Source organism: Phyllostomus discolor, chromosome 13 (genome assembly GCF_004126475.2).
Source record: "Phyllostomus discolor isolate MPI-MPIP mPhyDis1 chromosome 13, mPhyDis1.pri.v3, whole genome shotgun sequence".
In the NCBI taxonomy this organism is placed as follows: Eukaryota; Metazoa; Chordata; class Mammalia; order Chiroptera; family Phyllostomidae; genus Phyllostomus; species Phyllostomus discolor.
Genome location: NC_040915.2, coordinates 4,998,327 through 5,015,730, shown reverse-complemented (window position 1 = coordinate 5,015,730; position 17,404 = coordinate 4,998,327). Strand labels below are relative to the sequence as shown.

At 38.0% G+C, this 17,404-nt stretch overlaps 1 protein-coding gene across 1 annotated transcript in view; it reads right to left on the bottom strand.

Moving 5' to 3' along the window:
• Window positions 1–460: 460 nt before the first annotated feature.
• CHSY3 (chondroitin sulfate synthase 3) overlaps window positions 461–17,404 on the bottom strand; it is a 242,405-nt gene continuing 225,461 nt past the window's right edge. The window contains exon 3 of the mRNA XM_028529066.2: window positions 461–3,174. Within this exon, the coding sequence (XP_028384867.1) occupies window positions 1,612–3,174 (1,563 nt within the window). The 3' untranslated portion in view covers window positions 461–1,611. The remainder of the gene's footprint in view (window positions 3,175–17,404) is intronic.

Here is a 17,404-nt window from a genome sequence, read left to right as displayed (position 1 = left end):
TTACTCTTAATTGTGTGAAAAAAAGGAAGTCCAAGTGCAGAACAGTATGTAGACTGTGCTACAATTTGTATACATAAAGGTTGAAAAAAAAGTAGGTGGCTTTTCTGCTTAAGCAGCTCTGGAAAGACATGCATGCAAATGAACATGCACCCAAACAGACATGCACACAGACATGCACCCAAACACACATGTACACAAACACACAGGCACCCAAACAGTGGTTATGAGTGGTGGGACAGATCCAGGCGGATAGGGACTGGAACCTCTTCTTGCATGGATTTTCATTTTCTTGCTTGAAAGAATTATGTTTTCTACAAACTGGAAACCATTGATTCAGTTTTAAAAAAGAATGATACATGAAATTAAATGAGATACTTTCCTATGTGGTTTATATAATTGCACAATTATAATTGTAAAATTAATTTTATACTCATCAGTTCCCCATTGATTTTTTGTGTGTGTATGTATCTTTGAGCCATCTACAATCTGCATTAAAAGTTGTTTCTGACTTATTCTGGGTTCGGGTTGATTACAGAGCTGAAGAGGTTGAGGAGGAATGCTTCTCCTGGCCTGAATATTATCGAATAAAGAAACTGCTCATTTTAATCACTTATAGAGGCTAGAACTTAAAGCATGATAATACAAATAGCATGCCCACAGTCTCTCATTAACTTTTCCAGTCGGTGAAGCAAGCACATTTCGGCGACTCTAACCACTCTAAGAAACATATTGAATGTGACTGAAAAGAAACAGCACAACATTTCCAGGGTTTTTGAAAAAGAATACTGTTATACCTGTGTTTTATTATAAATAACCAGGTTCTGTCATCGTTATCTTCTTGCCAGCAAATGAAGGACATGGTTTCATAAAGCTTCTAAAATGTACATGAATATTTAATTAAATCATATTTCCTTGAGAAAATAAAGTTCATTCGCATTTATAGCAGACAGCTGTGAGGAGGACGTAATTTTCTTAAGACCAGGGTAGCCAGTACCGGTTGCTTGTGGAACAAAACTCCTCAATTTTTAAAACATTTTTTTAAAAAATAAACATACAATCATAAGTGTTCATTTACTTTAAAAATTCTAAAGATGAAGAAAATTATCATATATATATTTAAGTCCTTGTATAAATTACAAAACTCAAGTTTATGTTACAGAGTCCCTTCCCCATAGGAAGCATAAAGCACTTTTGTGGTACCTTTCACCAGTTAATTTGTGTCACATTGAATTTGACAAAATAAAAGTCGATATTGCATCTGTAAGACCCAGGAGAACATTCTTCTAAGCTGTCTCTCATGATGAATGAGTTTCAAAAGTCATTTGATTGCCACGATTTAACTCAATCTCAAATAAAGATAGATAAATGTAATACACATATTGACTTCAGTAGAAATCTGAAAAATCAGTGAATTGCAGACTCCTCTTGCTTGAGGTTGACAAACATCCTTTGGAAGACGACCAAGAGTTGTTTAAGACCAGGACAACAAAATAAATTTATGATAATAATAATTATAATAATAAAAATAACAATAATAAAATAAAAACAACAACAACAACCAACAATGAGGTAAACTCCCCTTTAAAAAGGCAACACACATTGCCTGGACTGTCAGGAGAGAGTTCGATTGTACCTGACACCCAAATGTTTTTCCAACCAGATTTCAGCCAGTTGCATGGTTGAGGCAAAAGTACTTGCCTTGGATCCTAAGCACATCTTATACTGCTTAGGGTCCAAGTTAGGGTCACAATGCACTGGATGGAAAATATGCACCACTCCTACTTCTTGACTTCTGAAGGGCATTAAGCCAGATAGAATAACTTTATTGTAGAGATCTACATCTTCCAGTCCCCAGCCCTGTATTGAGGTATCAAATCCACCTGCACCCAGAAGATCACTTTTATAAATACAGGTAATTCCATATCCATAGTCTCTCCAAAATCCAGTCTTTTTTGAGAAGACAAAGTCATCATCAGGAGGAGGGTTTCCTCCACTGGTTACCTTTGGATCGTACTGGCTAAAGATGATGGGGTAGTACACCTGTTGTCCCTGAATTGTGTTGTCTCTACATCGCTGGAGAAAGTCTCCTCTGAAGATCAAGTCAACATCACAAAATAGCAGCAAAGTATCATTGTCAAACTGGGCAGAAGCCACTTCGAGACCCAGACCTCTGGAAAACTCTCCCTGCATGGGGATCAGGGTCACTTCGGCTTTAGGGTACCTGCTCTGATAGTCTTTTATCAGCTCAAGATGCTTGTTGGAATCTTGGCCAGAATCCCTACTAAATAGGATGATGACCAGTTTTACATTCTGCTCTGGGATAAGACAAGTATTTTCAAAGTTCTCCATGAACCTCAAGAAAATGTCATACCTTCCAACGAGAGGAACAAGAATGTGGATTTTCTTTTCATTGTGCCCTGCCATTGCTTTGGCACCTTGAAAAGAGGACAAGATCTTCAAAGAATCAGACATAAAGGAGAAGGACTGCACGTCACTGTTGATGCTCTCCACGAGACTGTGGACATCTAGGTCTTCGGTTTCTCTAAAGAAAGGCTTGCTGAACACCTGCTGGAGGTAGGCATGCCGTCTGACTGGCACCGTCAGCTTCCTTCCCTTGTGCCTTTTGTATAAGAGGAGTAGATCCAAAATATACTCTACCCCATACATGGGGTCCACCCTGCGGTAGCCGTACTGGATTTCTTTGAAGTCGATGAGTCGTCCCCTACTCTTGGCATTCTCGTTGATCATCTCCATCACCTGTAGGACGGTGTCATCCAGTGCTGTTCTAAGGATGCTGCTGATGCTCTGTCGTGGAGGCTGGTTCTCAGAGGCTGAGTAAAGAAGCTTTCCTGTCAGGAACTCCCATTCTATCACCTCGTCCCTCTCTCGAGGCTGGAAGTGGTTGAACGAAGGCATCACTCCCAGCTGCTGGTCCTCTTTGCTCACTTCGCTGTTACTGAGCTTGCTCATCAGTGCACTCTCCCTGTGAAGTTGGATGGTGCGGTAGCGAAGTTCAGAGATCTTGCGGCTGAGCATGTAATTATGCAGCCTGTATTGGTAGGCTGGCCTTTTGTTGGGATGAAGGGTTATGGCTGCATGGATTTTGCTATTGTGAAGGTCTTGAATATAACCCTTTCGATTGTGTTCATAATTTTCATGGAACAGTTGCTGCATCTGAAAATCAAAAGGAAATCAGGATGTTAGAATAAAATTTTAAAAGAAATAAAACAATAAACTAAAACATTACAATTAAAATATTTAATGTTAATTATATATGGAATTTCATAACAAAATGACTTGTACAATTTGTACTTAAAAGAAATAAAAAGAGTTTTTAAATGTCAAAACTACATGCTCAAAATACTGCAAACTAACTTGTCAATTCATAGGCTAATACTGCACACTAACCTCCAGCTTTATATTTCAATGTAAAGAATCTTTGTCCCTCTACTCATTCTGAAATCAACCTAAAATATCAAAGAAAACAGGAGTTGAATACATCTATAACCCTACAATGGGTCACTGTGAGAGGCAAGTGGGTACAGCATGGATTTTCCAAAGTGGGGGGCTCACCTGAGGCGTGAACCTGATGCCCTGTTGCTTGGAATGACAATATCACCCCCACAGCAGATGTAAATTTTATTTAGTACCCTGATATACTATCCCTACAGAATAGGTTTGTGGTAAAGTAAGGCGGGACAGAAACTGTGTTGATCTATGCTCCTGATTTAAAGGATCATATCCCAAACTAGACACACTTGACATCCTTCTGCACCAGAAAGTTTCTCTGCTAGTGTAGAACAAGCTCACTACTTCAGACAGAAACAAAAACCAGGAAAATGTTGAGCTATGAGATCACACCTCAAACTGCCAGCTGATTCCTCCTCTGCCAATCAATTAAGAAACCTCCATCGCACCTACTCAAGAAGACTACCAAAGGACGAGGTGGAGGGGGGGAATCCATGAATATATTAATGAATATAGAGAAAAAAAATACTGTGAACTTAAGAATAGATATCCAAAGCAAGTGAAAGTTATGGACCAGTCAAATAAATTTAAAAAACTACAATCTCTATAAAAAGAACTCAAGGAATGAATAAATGAACTTAAGGAAGATAACAAAACCACTGATCATTACATTACAAGAAGCATAAAAAGAGATTTGTGGAAAGCACAGATAGAATAGAAGAGATGAGAAAATTGACCAAAATAATAGAAATATGAAAGAGAGGGTAAAAGTTGATACACACACACACACACACACACACACACAAGCACACAACATATACCTCCACATCATTCATATATTTAATACAGATTTAAAAGTTGGGATATCTACTTAATACTATTAAAGAGCTGTTAAAGGAGATAAACATATGTATGTAAAATATGTCTGAGGGACATACTACCCTTAAAATGAAGGCAGATATATGTGTACAATCAGGCAAAGAGAAAAATGAAATAAAATAAGCAAACAGAGTCCACTTGGTTCTAAGTAGTGAAAGAATGAATCTTGCCATAACACACACCACAGCAACACTCAGTGCTGAAGCACAGTCAAGCACAGCCTAAGATGACCCTAAAGGAGCCAATTAATGACTCACAATTTTATGTTCAATCAAACTGGAACTCAAGTTATCCTAACCAAGTAGGAGGTCACATTTTATCTAAAAAAAAAAAATAGCTCCTGACATATGAGAACTTGTGGCAGATTGGTGATGATAAATTCTTTGACACTCTTCCCATCAGAAGGTGGGGTCTCTGTCCCCTTCTCTTAAATTTGGGTGACTCTGTGACTACCTTAGCTAACAGACCACAACAGAAGTGACACTGACAGTTTCCAGATCAGCAACTCTTATCTCTTGGCACTCTAACTCTGCAGAAGCCAGCTGCTAAATAAAAAGTCCAAGTTATTTTCCTTGTCACTGGCTAGGATTTTCAGCAAAATGTGGAATAGCAGAATCCTTGGTCCAATCCCAGAGTCAATAGTTCTTGTTAAAACATTAAAGAAGTCCCTTCTTAGTTCTGGTTTACAAGGAGTTTTGTTGTGAGTGAAGTTTGATGTTGAGCAAATTATTTTTTTTCTGTACCCATTGAGAAGATTCTGTGATGTCTTTTTTTGTGTGTTATGGTTGCACTGGTTGATTTTCTAACATGAAACCATCTGGTATTCCTTCACTAACTCATCTTAATCCCAATATGTTATCCTCTTTACATATGGCTGGAATATATTTGCAAATATTTGTTTAGCATATACCGTGAGATACCAATTCTCCCCACTTGATATATAGATTCAGTGCAAGTTGGGTACAAATGCCATCATAAAAAGTTGCTATTAATATTACCAAGTTGATTCTCAAATTTACATAGAAATGAAAAGGCAAGGACATTCAGAAAAATCTTAAAAATTCTACAAATACAAAGTTAAAGAAAGGTAGAAAGTAGGCTATTGGTATAAGGATAAATGGAACAAGGGATCAAAATAATCCAAAAACAAACACACATATGACTTAGGACTTAGGTCTTGACTTATAACAAATATGGCACTAGAGAGTGAAAGAAGGTGGTCTTTTAGGTAAATAGTACAAGGTCATTGGGATATTCATATGAAAAATAGTAAAAACTGACCCCCTACATTCCACAATTTAAAAAATCTCCACTGAATTGTTAATATGGATATAAAAGGTAAACAAATACAATGTATGAAAGTTAACACAAGCAAATATCTATATGACTTTTGGTTAGGTGAAGATTTCTTAAATATAATACAATGTACTAATCACGAAAATAGATTGGCTTTTGTTCAACCCCATGTTATGGACAACTTATCCCATTCAAATGAGATGAAAATATATGGGTATATTTAGCAAAAAACGTTCCAAACTTGTCTAACTTTTGTCTTGCAGGAGGAACTTCTGTTGAACAGGCTTTCACTTCATGTCTTATAGGTGTCTGTGCTCCCTTAGAGAGCCTTCAAATCTATACTGTGTTTGAGCATTAAAAAATAGATTGTAAATTGGGCTGCTTTATAATTAAAAATTCTGTTCCTCAAAAATACCACTAAGTGATTATAAAAGAAAAACTATAGAGTGGGAGAAAATATTTTTAATAGATCTTACAAAAAAGGACTCATACCCAGAATATATATATATTGAACCCATACAAATTAGTAAGAAAGAAGGACAAACCCAATGCAAAATGAGAAGAAAACCTGAATGAGCACTTCAGAAAAGAGAATATGCAAGTACATGATAAACATCCAAAAACATTTGTTAGTTATTCATCATCAGGGTAAGACAACTTAAAGTCACAATGTGATAACATTATAGATCCACAAGAATGGCTAAAACTCAACAGACTGATAATGCACTGTCAGGATTTGGAACTCTCATGAATGGCTGGTGAGAATGAAACTTGGTTCAACCGTGTGGAAAACTGTATCAGCTAAAACCTGTAACTCAGTAATTCTACTCTTAGATATGCATCTGATACAAATGCACACATTCATACATCTAAACATATGTAAGAATTTTCATGGTAGCATTATTCAAAATACTCCCAAACTGAAAGTAATGTAATTGTACATCAAGAGTAGAATAAATAAATATAGTATATTCATTTAATGGAAAATAAGACATCAATTAAATAAATGAAACACTACTACTCACAACAATGTGGGCAAATCTCACAAACAAGAAGCCACATACAAAAAAATACAGTTGCTTGATTCTATTTATATGATATTCAGAAGCAAGTAAAGCTAATCTATGCTGTGATTAAATGTCAAGGAAGAGAGCTAGGAGATTTAGAGTGCTGTTAATGTTGATCCAGGTCATGGTTAAATGTATTCATTCAATTTGTGAACATTCACTGAACTTAGGATGTGTTTGTCTGTTATACTCCAATTAATAAAAGACAATTTTAAAAGTGTACATATACATGAATGTAGAATTAGGTAGATTTTTCTCATATGTATGTACATAAATGTGTGTGTGAATATGGTGGTGGGGAGGGAGAGAAAGAAGAGAGAGAGAGAGACAGACAGACAGACAGATTGAGAGAGAGAGGAGAACAAGAGACAATATATCACAGAAGTGTCCCTAGAGAAGGTGACCTAAAAGGAGTAAGACCAAGACCATAGCAGACTCTTTATCTCCAGTATTTTGCCTGGTTGTTTTCCATACCCAAATTTTTCAAATGAACATCCTTCAACTTGAGACTATAACAGTATGTATTTTGAGAAGGATTTTAGATTTGATTCAAGACTTAGTTCAATTACATCCAATAATTTTTTCCTGAAAACAAAGGCCAATTGCTATTTGAAACTATGATTTTTGTTAAATCAAATTAGATCCATAATATGCAGCGGGCTGTTATATCTCCATTTTTGTAATATTATTATTTTTCATCTGAAATCTTTTCCATGTTTTACTTTATATAGTTTTCCATATATATTTTTCTTTCTATGCAAGAAGTTTTTAAAATTTTTCTGATGACAGATAGGCTACTAATTATATTACCTTTAGAATATTGGTTATCTGAAACTATTTTTTCTTGAGGCACGCTTTACTATGTAAGAAGGAAACATTCTAGATGAAATAGGAAACACTGCTCTGAGGTAAGCTGTTAAACCGCAGGCTTATCTAGCTCCTTTAGGGACACTGCACAATCTGATAAAGGTGACATTTTGTTATAGAAGAAATACCTTAGCATTAAAATGTTTCACTAACTTGCATCACTCATCACTTACAACCCAAGCTGTCTCTATAGTGCTTATCTTTCTAATGTGCTCCTTTGCAGAAATATTATAAGCAGACCAAGACAGTGACAGGAGCAATCATGAAAAACAGCACATTAAAACTACTCCAGGTTAAAAACAAAACAAAACAAAACAAAACATACTCCAGGTAGTACAGTAATAATGAGGACATCTTGGATTTGTCATATTTTCCATTAAGAAGCACAGAGCATATCCAAGTCTTCTCCTTTTATACGTAGGGAGGTACAAGCTACACAGGATAGACATGAGAATGCTCCACAGGAGTCTGGCTATGGAGCCCGCTGAGTTAGAATCTGAGTACTGACTCCACAACCTCTAATCCATTTCTTAGCCAATCTGCAAATCTCAGTGACCTTATCTATAAAAGAGAAAATGCCAACTATCTCAATATTCATTAACCTGTTTCTCAGGAAGAACAAATACATATGCAATGCTTAGCATTGTGTCTGGCACACAGAAAACACTTCATAAATGATAACTGTGGATAAACAGTAATTCAGGGACCTGCTATCCCACCCCTGAGATTGCTCTTTTTTAGCTGGGAGTTTACAGAGAATGAGAATGGCGCCCTTCAGTTGGCTTGCTTCATCTTCGTTCATTTCTGGGAATGCCCGGAAGTTATAATATGACCACATACGCTAAGGTAGGGGTGTCCAACTCATTTCCACCGGGGGCCACATCAGCCTCGTGTTTGCCTTGAAAGGGCTGAAATAATTTAAAGACTGTATAAATGTAACTACTCCTTGACTGTTCAGGAGTTGAAATTACATTTGGCCCTTTGAGGGCAACCATGAAGCTGATGTGGCCCCCAGTGGAAATGAGTTTGACACCCCTGTACTAAGTGATTCACTGTATCTAACATGCCACTGAGGCACCTTCTGCTCACAAAAGTCCTCAACATTTTACTTGAAGAAAGGTAAGTTATTCTAGGAACTTCAGGAAACCAAGGTTTAAGAGGGTTGTTTTAACCAAGGGTCCAATGAAAATAATGACATTATCACTAAAGCTAGGAGATGTAGCCAGCTTTGCTACTAAATTTTGAAGGTAGCAAAATTGTTTAAAAGTTAAAATTTACTTTTGAAGTTATATTACCTTGTTTGAAATAGTTCAGGACCTCCACTTTAAGGTGGTTTCCTCTCCTTTACGGCACTTTCTGTGGAGGTGGCGGTACCTGCAGAGCCTTACTCGGAAGGAGGAGATTGGGTCACAGCAGTGGAATCACAGCAGTGTGCCCTGACTGTCCCCAGAGCTTCAGGGCCACCACTCAACATGGTACCCTGTGGGAAGGACATTATCTGAGGAGCCATAAATCAAATCTATCACAAAAGTCAGGGGCTGGAAGAGTAAATGCCAAAATATAGCTGTGTGTTATTAACCTTCTACTCTATTAAACTTCCATTTCCCCCTTAGATTTATTAATATCAAAAACATAGCACAGGTAATTTCTGGGGTGATATCAGCCATATAAATTAAGGACTTCTGTTTCAACAATTAAAATCTTAAAAGGAACACTAAGGCGTTGACCGCAACCAGGCACAATGCAACTTTGGAGCAAGGCAAAGTTCATAAAACTACACTGTGGTAATGGTGGCACCACTGGATACATTTACTTAACATTATTCCTCTGTACACTTATGAGGGGGGATTTTGTAGAATATGAATTATTCCTTAATAAGGCTAGTTTTAAAAAGACATAGGGAATGTTAAAAATAAAATACAGCAACCTCCAGCCTTGGGAGACCCTGGAACAAAATGTAGTCACTAAAATATGTGTAGCATTTCCAAAACCTGGTGGGGTTGAACAGGATCATCTGCAGCAAAGTGGAGACAAAACACCAAGCAGAGCAATGTGAGCAGCTCCCAGAGCTCAAGGGTTCAAGAGCAGCAGATCCCAGAAATACTGTTGAGGGGGAGGATGAAATATAGGGTCCAGCACAAATAACACCCCTTTTTATTACATAAAAGTCTTTTATTACAAAACCACAAGGATATAATTCTGTAACATGACAATATCACACTCTGGCACACCATATGAGATTTTAGTGAAATGTTCAAATTGCTGCCCTTCATGTGTGATACATTCACGCACCCTACCAACCACAGTCAACAGTGTGACTTCTGTGGGACCCTGTACCCTGCCTGCCAATGTCGGGTGTACACTGATTCCATGCACATGAGTGTGGGAGCAGGGACTGAGGTGACTGGGGCTGGTGGATAAGACCTGGTGGAAATGTTTTGTTGCTGACAACAGTAGACAGGAAGTGGGGGAGACAGAGGCACAGAAAGCGGAGAGTTAAACAGTTAAGCCATGTTTTCATGAAGCAGGTTTAATCTGAGACAGCAGAGAGGACCAGTGCCTTTTCTTGAGGAGATCAGCAAGCCTAGGACTGTAACAAATGTCTCTGCCAAAATAAGTCTATGGTGATAGAAGGAGATCTGACTTTGGGTGGTGAGCACACAATGCAATATACAGATCATGTGTCATAGAAATGTCCACTTGAAGCCTATATAACCAATATAGAACTTATTAACCAATGTTGCCCCAATAGATTTAATTAAAAAAATAAGTCTACGGTGAAGGGCTTGTCTAGGGGAGAGTAATTTTCCAGTGATAAGTATGTTTTCTAAAAAGAGGGAAAGAGTACAGCTCTAACACAAAGTTTCTATTTAAAAAAACAAAAACAAGAAAAACTAAGGCCTGGCTGGTGTGGTTCAGTAGATTGAATGCCGACCTGCAAACCACAGGATCACCAGTTTGATTCCTCTTCAGGGCACATGCCTGGGTTGCTAGCCAGTCCGCATTTTGGGGTGTGTGAGAGGCAACCACACATCTGAGTTCCCCTCTCTTCCCTCTCCCTTCCCCTCTCTCTAAAAAATAAATAAATCTTTAAAAAAAACCTAGATGAAAAACTATCCTCCCCACCTGCCCCCCACAAAAATAAAACTAAACTAAAAACCAAAGGGATGAAAGTGAGGAAAACACAAAGCTACTGCTTTACAACACATAAGAGGCATTTTCCTCTATGTCTGAAAACAACAGAGTAGAAATATAGGCCCTCAGGGATGTGCTGCTGAGAAGTGATGTTAGCTCACAGAACTAGGAAATAAAGAATAAGAAATAAACTATTGCAGACATGAAAACAAAATCAGAAGGAAAAAATAGACACTGTGGAAAGCTCAGCAGGGAGAAAAAACATGACAATTAGGGGAGCTGTGAGGTGGAGGAGAAATGGAGAGTTCCGGGTGAGAAGTGGTGCTGACATACTGGCTGCAGACCCCCCACGCATGCGACGTACACAACCTGGGGAACACTGAAAGGTATATTGGGACAGGTATATTCTAAAGCAAAAACAGGCAAAAGTGTAGATTTAAAAGAAAGAGTACGATGGATTACAGAAACAACTCAGGACTTAGAGGAGTATTTGGCATACAGTAACTGCTATTTGAGTTATGAGTTAGCTATTATTATACTGCAGTTGCTATTTGTATTTACTATTATTATTAGTGTGGGTATGGAATGAATAAACTAAAATGACCTTGGTTACGTTTTCCTCAGAAAATAATCATTCAGATTATGCTCAGTATTGCCATCATTTGATTTCTGATCATCAATTAAAAACTTAAAAACGGAATGACATCATGAGGTTGCTACTGAAATGAAGGGGAAATAAGAGGCCAGGCCATGATTGGAGAGCTGTTTACGAACATCTTTCATAGTTGCATTTTATTTTCTCTATGAAGGAGAAAATTTCCTTCATTTATTTGTGTAAAGAAGGCTTTTCCTATTTAGTGCAAGTTATTTTGTTCTCATTATGCCATTCCATTTTTCCTACAAAGATAGAACCCTCTAACTTAGAAAATTCTCTTTGAATCTCTTCCTGTGCGTGAGATTAAGGAGGATTTGCGGAAAGGAAGGGTTCTTGTTCCACAAAGTACAGACTCTGCAAATGTGAATAATTTATGAAGGTGGAAAAGGAAATAAATCATTAGAGTGGTATAAAATATAATGGTGTATTTGTACCTCAGGGTTGGTTAATTTGCCTTCCAAATATGTAATCTCATTCTATTCCCTGTGATCTAGTTATGCAGTAGTACATGACCACATGAAAAGTTTGATTGACCTTAATGCAAATGCCCAATGATCTTTTATTCTTTAAGATCAGTAAGTGTAATAGTTCTAAGCCAAAGAAAAAATTTTCAAGTCCAAACTATTACTTTTCCTCAATTATTGTCTTCAAATATTAACAGCAACATCCTTAGGCTGTGTCCTACTTCTCTAGTGTAATGATGCAATGGAAACAGTCCCTAATTCCAATTAGTAAAAAATACACATGCATCTTTCATAATTATAGAGAGACTAAAAATGGGAAAGAGTACAGCCCGAATAAGTTGTCCCATAAAATCAAAAGCACTGTTGTGCTAAGATTTATAAGAATAATGACACCTTGGAAATAGCCAGATCAAATCCTCAAACTCTAAAAATTTATTGTGCAACATGTAATAAAATCTCATGGAACTAAGTACATGTGTGTGTGCACATAAACACACAAATAAATGCGAGCACAGCAGAAGACTGTGAACGAGACCAGGTGAACCCACCGGTGCCACTCTCCCAGCTGTGATATTTAACTACTGCTTTGCAGGATTTTGTCCCTGGGGGAAAGTAGTGAAGGGTACATGGAATTTCTTTCCATTGCTTTTTTTTTAACAACTGCTTGTAAATCAATCATTATCTTAAAAAGGGTTTAATTAAAACTATATGCAAAAATTAAAAATAAAATATTTTGTCTCACTTTGTTGTTTATTTTAATTTATCCCAAAGTATACTTAAAAGCACCAGGTGTTGAAAACTTGTAGTCCAAAGGCTGTAGGTGTGATTTGAACATTTTTTTAAATAACTATAGTGCTTTGAACAAATTTGAATTTGAAAAAATGGAAAGTGAGGACTGCATTTTCCAGCCATTTTCGGTCCCAGAAACTTTGATTGTTTTATGAATTTAGGTTGCCTGGGGGCATTAATGTCCTTGAATAGCTCTTTAAAGTAACTAAAAAAAAGTTTAAAGTTTCCTTTTTGAAATCCTCTCACACACTACAACATAGATGAACCTTGAGACCATTATACTAAGTGAAATAAGCCAGTCACAGAAAGACAACTACTGCACAATCCCACTTCTCTGAAGTATCTGAAGTAGGGAAACTCATAAACAGAAAGTCCTCAATAGAATTGTAGTCTCCAGGGGCTGGGGCTCGGGGATGGGGAGCTGTTCAATGGGCATAGACTTTCGTTTCACAAGGTGAAAAAATTCTAGAGGTTTGTTGCACAACATTGTGAATATAGTTGACATGACTGAATTTAGAAATGATTTAAGACGGTAAAAAAATTTCTTTTCCTTCCATTCCACATGGTCCTCACCAAAAGAGGAATACAAGTCACACTCTGGCCAATTAGCCTACTTTGTCATAAAATTCAACCCAGATTAGCTTCATTCATGGGCAAGATCTCTCTCAGGGTAGCAACACTGGGTTCCCTTTGCTATAGGTTCACATTTTGCACATTTAATCCCACAGAAAGAAAAGCGGCCCTTGCCGCCCAGGCGAGGGCAGAGAAGTGACGAGGAAGCCAGTGCTGTTGAGAGCACTGGACCCAGCACTGGGCTGTGCCGAAGGCTGGGTCCACCTCAGACTACACTCTATAGTGTCCTGGGACAGTAGCTTCTCCTCTGGCTAGAAGATTGTGTGGATCTGTCGCTTGTGCCAAAGGTATCCAGTGTAAAATGACCTGATAAACTGGTGTGTGTTCATTTCAGCTCTGTGCCAGTGCTCTTTATGATGCGCCTTTGTTTAATTAGCTAGTTCAATCTGGGTTGAAATCCAAATGTCTCTCCTGGGCAATCTGTACCATTAAAACTGGTACTTTTCTTCCTGTTACATTTTGTTAGCTCCTTTAGTTAAAAAGAAATATCTGTCAGACTACACAAAATAACTTCCAGATAGTATATATAATCAGATGTTCTCAACAGTATATTCCATACAGTTTAAAAATATTTTCAGATACCATAAGATAATCATGTGATGCAGTTTTCCCAGCAGGGTATATTTTGGACACATGCTATCTTAAGCAAATATCAAAGAAACTTAAAATCAGAAAGAAATTACTAAGTTCATCAGATTTCAGTTTATAATGTTATCATAGCACATAATCATTTTTAGTTAACCCATATACCTTAACTTAAATTACCCTGTGAGAAATAAAATAATACTCGAATAAAAAACTTACTAATGATGGAAAGCAGTTTGGAACTTCCTCAGAAAACTAAAAATGGATCTGCCTTTTGACCCGGCAATTCCACTGCTGGGACTCTATCCTAAGAATACTAAAACACCAATTCAAAAGAACCTATGCATCCCAATGTTCATAGCAGCACAATTTACAATAGCTAGGTGCTGGAAGCAACCTAGTTGCCCATCAGTAAATGAATGGATCAAAAAACTATGGTACATTTACACAATGGAATTCTATGCAGCAGAAAGAAAGAAGGAGCTCTTACCCTATGCAACAGCATGGATGGAGCTGGAAAGCATTATGCTAAGCGAAACAAGCCAGGCAGTGAAAGACAAATACCACATGATATCACCTTTAACAGGAATCTAAACAACAAAACAAAACAAAACAAAACTAGCAAAATATAACCAAAGACACTGAAATAGGGGATAGTCTGACAGTGACCAGAGGGGAGAGAAGAGGGAATTTCAGGGGGGAATGGGTAGGGTTAACAGGAACAATTTTGGAGGACACATGGACAAAAACTAGGGGTGGGGGGTAATGGGGGGGAAGGGGGGAGGGTTGGGAGGGTGGGCTGGAATGGGGGTAGGGGGGAGAAAACTGTACTTGAACAATGATTAAAATTAAAAAAAAAACAAAAACCTTATTAATGATCACTGAACTTGACTGCTCATCAATTTGCCTGATTTATCCTGATGTAAATACATTCAGACAGCGGCCACACAGACGCTTCCTGACATATAGTTAGGATAATAGTGGATGATTGTCGGAACCTACTCAATTCACTTCCCATGTAGATATTGTAAAATTTTGGGTAAACTGTTAAGTAAATTTTTGTATCCATTATGTCCTTAAACTTTTTCTCTACTCATAATTTATCACAGAGAAGAGGCAAAGGAGAATTTTAAGAGGTCATCAAGTCACACCTTCTTTATTCCTGTCTAATAATACCAATATAATTTAACTACACCCTATACTGGTGATTTAACTTTTCACACCATAACTAATAACAATAGGAAAGAGAGAGGTTATTGTTTCCAAACAAGGTCTTCAAGACCTTTGGGAAACAGAGTGTGAACAGAGTTGCCTCGCAAGTTTCACAGGCATTAATGAACGTGCTGTATCAGCTGGAGGGAATGTGTCGACTGAGCGATGGCACCGATCACACCCAAAATCACATCTCACTTTCCAAAAAAAAGAGGAAGGAAAAGAATCTGTTTTTTTAACTCATAGGTTTTATTTCAGTTATGACACTTTTCAAAACCCAAGTAGATTTCTATTTAATGACGGTGCTAAAGCTAAAGTGGAAGATTTTCTTAGTTGTTGTTGAAGCTGATTTTAATTTCTATCCTCCCAACATTCAAGCAACCAGCCATTTAACCTCATGGAAGAGTTAAAATGAGCTTACGTGATTCTGTATGCGTATTATGTCATTCACTAACATAGAAAGTGTGAGAATGGGGCAGATAAGCATAGAGATAAACGTGATATTTTACATGAAGGATGACATATACTTCTGTGATTAGCGACTTTGATTCTGTAACAACTTCTATTGATCATCATTGATGTTTCTATAGCAACCTCAGGGTAATCTGGAGTGCTCTTTGCAAGAAGCTACTATTTGATGACCTTCCAACAAAAGGAAGGGCTGCTATGCAGTGTTCAATGTTAATTTGCTTATGGGCAAATTTCTTAGGTCAGTAGACCAATATTCAAATATATTCTGACCAAATCTTTCCTGATCCAATCCTCCCCAACATCTTGGCTACCTGATTTATTCTTTTAAAAATATTTACTGAGTTTCTAAAATGTGTTCATTGCTACGGAGAGAACAACAAAAGAAACAGAGTCCCCGCCCTCATGGAGTGAACTGTTCGGTGGGGGAGACAAGCAATAAACATATAACTTCATGAACAGCTGTATAATTTGGACAAGTGCTCTTTGCTCTAGTTATACCATATTGTACTTGCTGCTTGACCATGTGCCCTTCTAGATGGCCGGCTCCCAAGGGGTAGCCTGGGCCTGATACTGAATAAAATATTTCTCGTTCATTTTTTTAAAATTAACACATGCCTCTCAAAATAGTTGATAACTAAAGAGGGGTCAAAACATGTTCTGAAAGGACTTTAATTCTCTCATGAAAACTTCTCAGCACCCCGCTTCATTTCCCAGGTTTCTAAATGTTTTAGATGAAACGGTAAAATGTAACAGAAGATTTTATATATCTGTGTTGTACAGGATTTGGCACAGGTCTTAGAGCCCGAGTATCTCCCTGAAGCAGCGCCTCGCAGCCCAGTGAGGTCGTACCGTGGCTGACGGTGATCGCTCATCTCTTTACCAGCGGTAATTGATGGAATCGTCCAAGCAGGGAGAAAGGTCGAGAACACCCACTGCCAGGCCTGCTTTGTGCCACTGGAATGTGAAATGACTCTGGGAGTCTAAAATGGTTCTCAGTCAGGCTGGGCTGCGGTGTGTTCATAACATTTCTGCACAAATAAAGGAAGTGCTGCTGAGGCAACACAGTAAATGAGGATGAAAGCGAAACTGGAAGAAGGCCTTTGCCACCGGCATAAAGAAATGGTTCTCTCATTCAAGAGACAGGGCATAACCAAGGTTTGGGTAGGATGTGTTAAAGCGGTGAGGACACAGGCCTGGTTTCTGAGGACATTTCAGTTAAGTAAGGAAGGAGAAGTGAGCCTCTCCTGCATGCTCCTGTGTCATTCTTTCAGCCTGTGCCCATGCATATTTATTTTGGGCCAAATCTTGGCTCTGGAGTCACAGGTCTGGTTTTGAGATCTGCTCTCCCATTCCCGGTCTGATCTTGGACAAGTGACAGATTCTGGGAAAAGAACTCATGGGCTGTTCTCTACACCCTATGAAACATGCTCGGAACAATGTCCGGCATAGGTTAAGTACTCAACAGGTATCTCTATTATTATTACTCAGTAAGCTTTGGATGGCAAAATTTCTTGCAAAGCCATCCCTGCTATATGTTAATAACTACTTTAGTAGGTTACTAACAAGCAACCTTTATATATAAAGTTCAAAGATTTTAAGATTGTATATTATTTGCCTGTAAGAAAGAACTTATCTTTTTAGATCAGGAAAAATATGCTAGTCTACCAGTGGGTGCCCACGATAGCGTGAACGTTGCCTTTGACTCAACTAAACTTTAGACTATAGGTCCCTGACCTCCCTTTTTAAAAGAGCATTTACTTTAGAAGGCTTGTGAATTTGCCTCTGCCTCTTTGAGATACAGACCTTCTCCTGGCCTCTTTTCAGTCTTACAATGTAGGAATGTCTTTCTCAAAGATCTGGGGGCCACCTCTGGGAAATGTAAT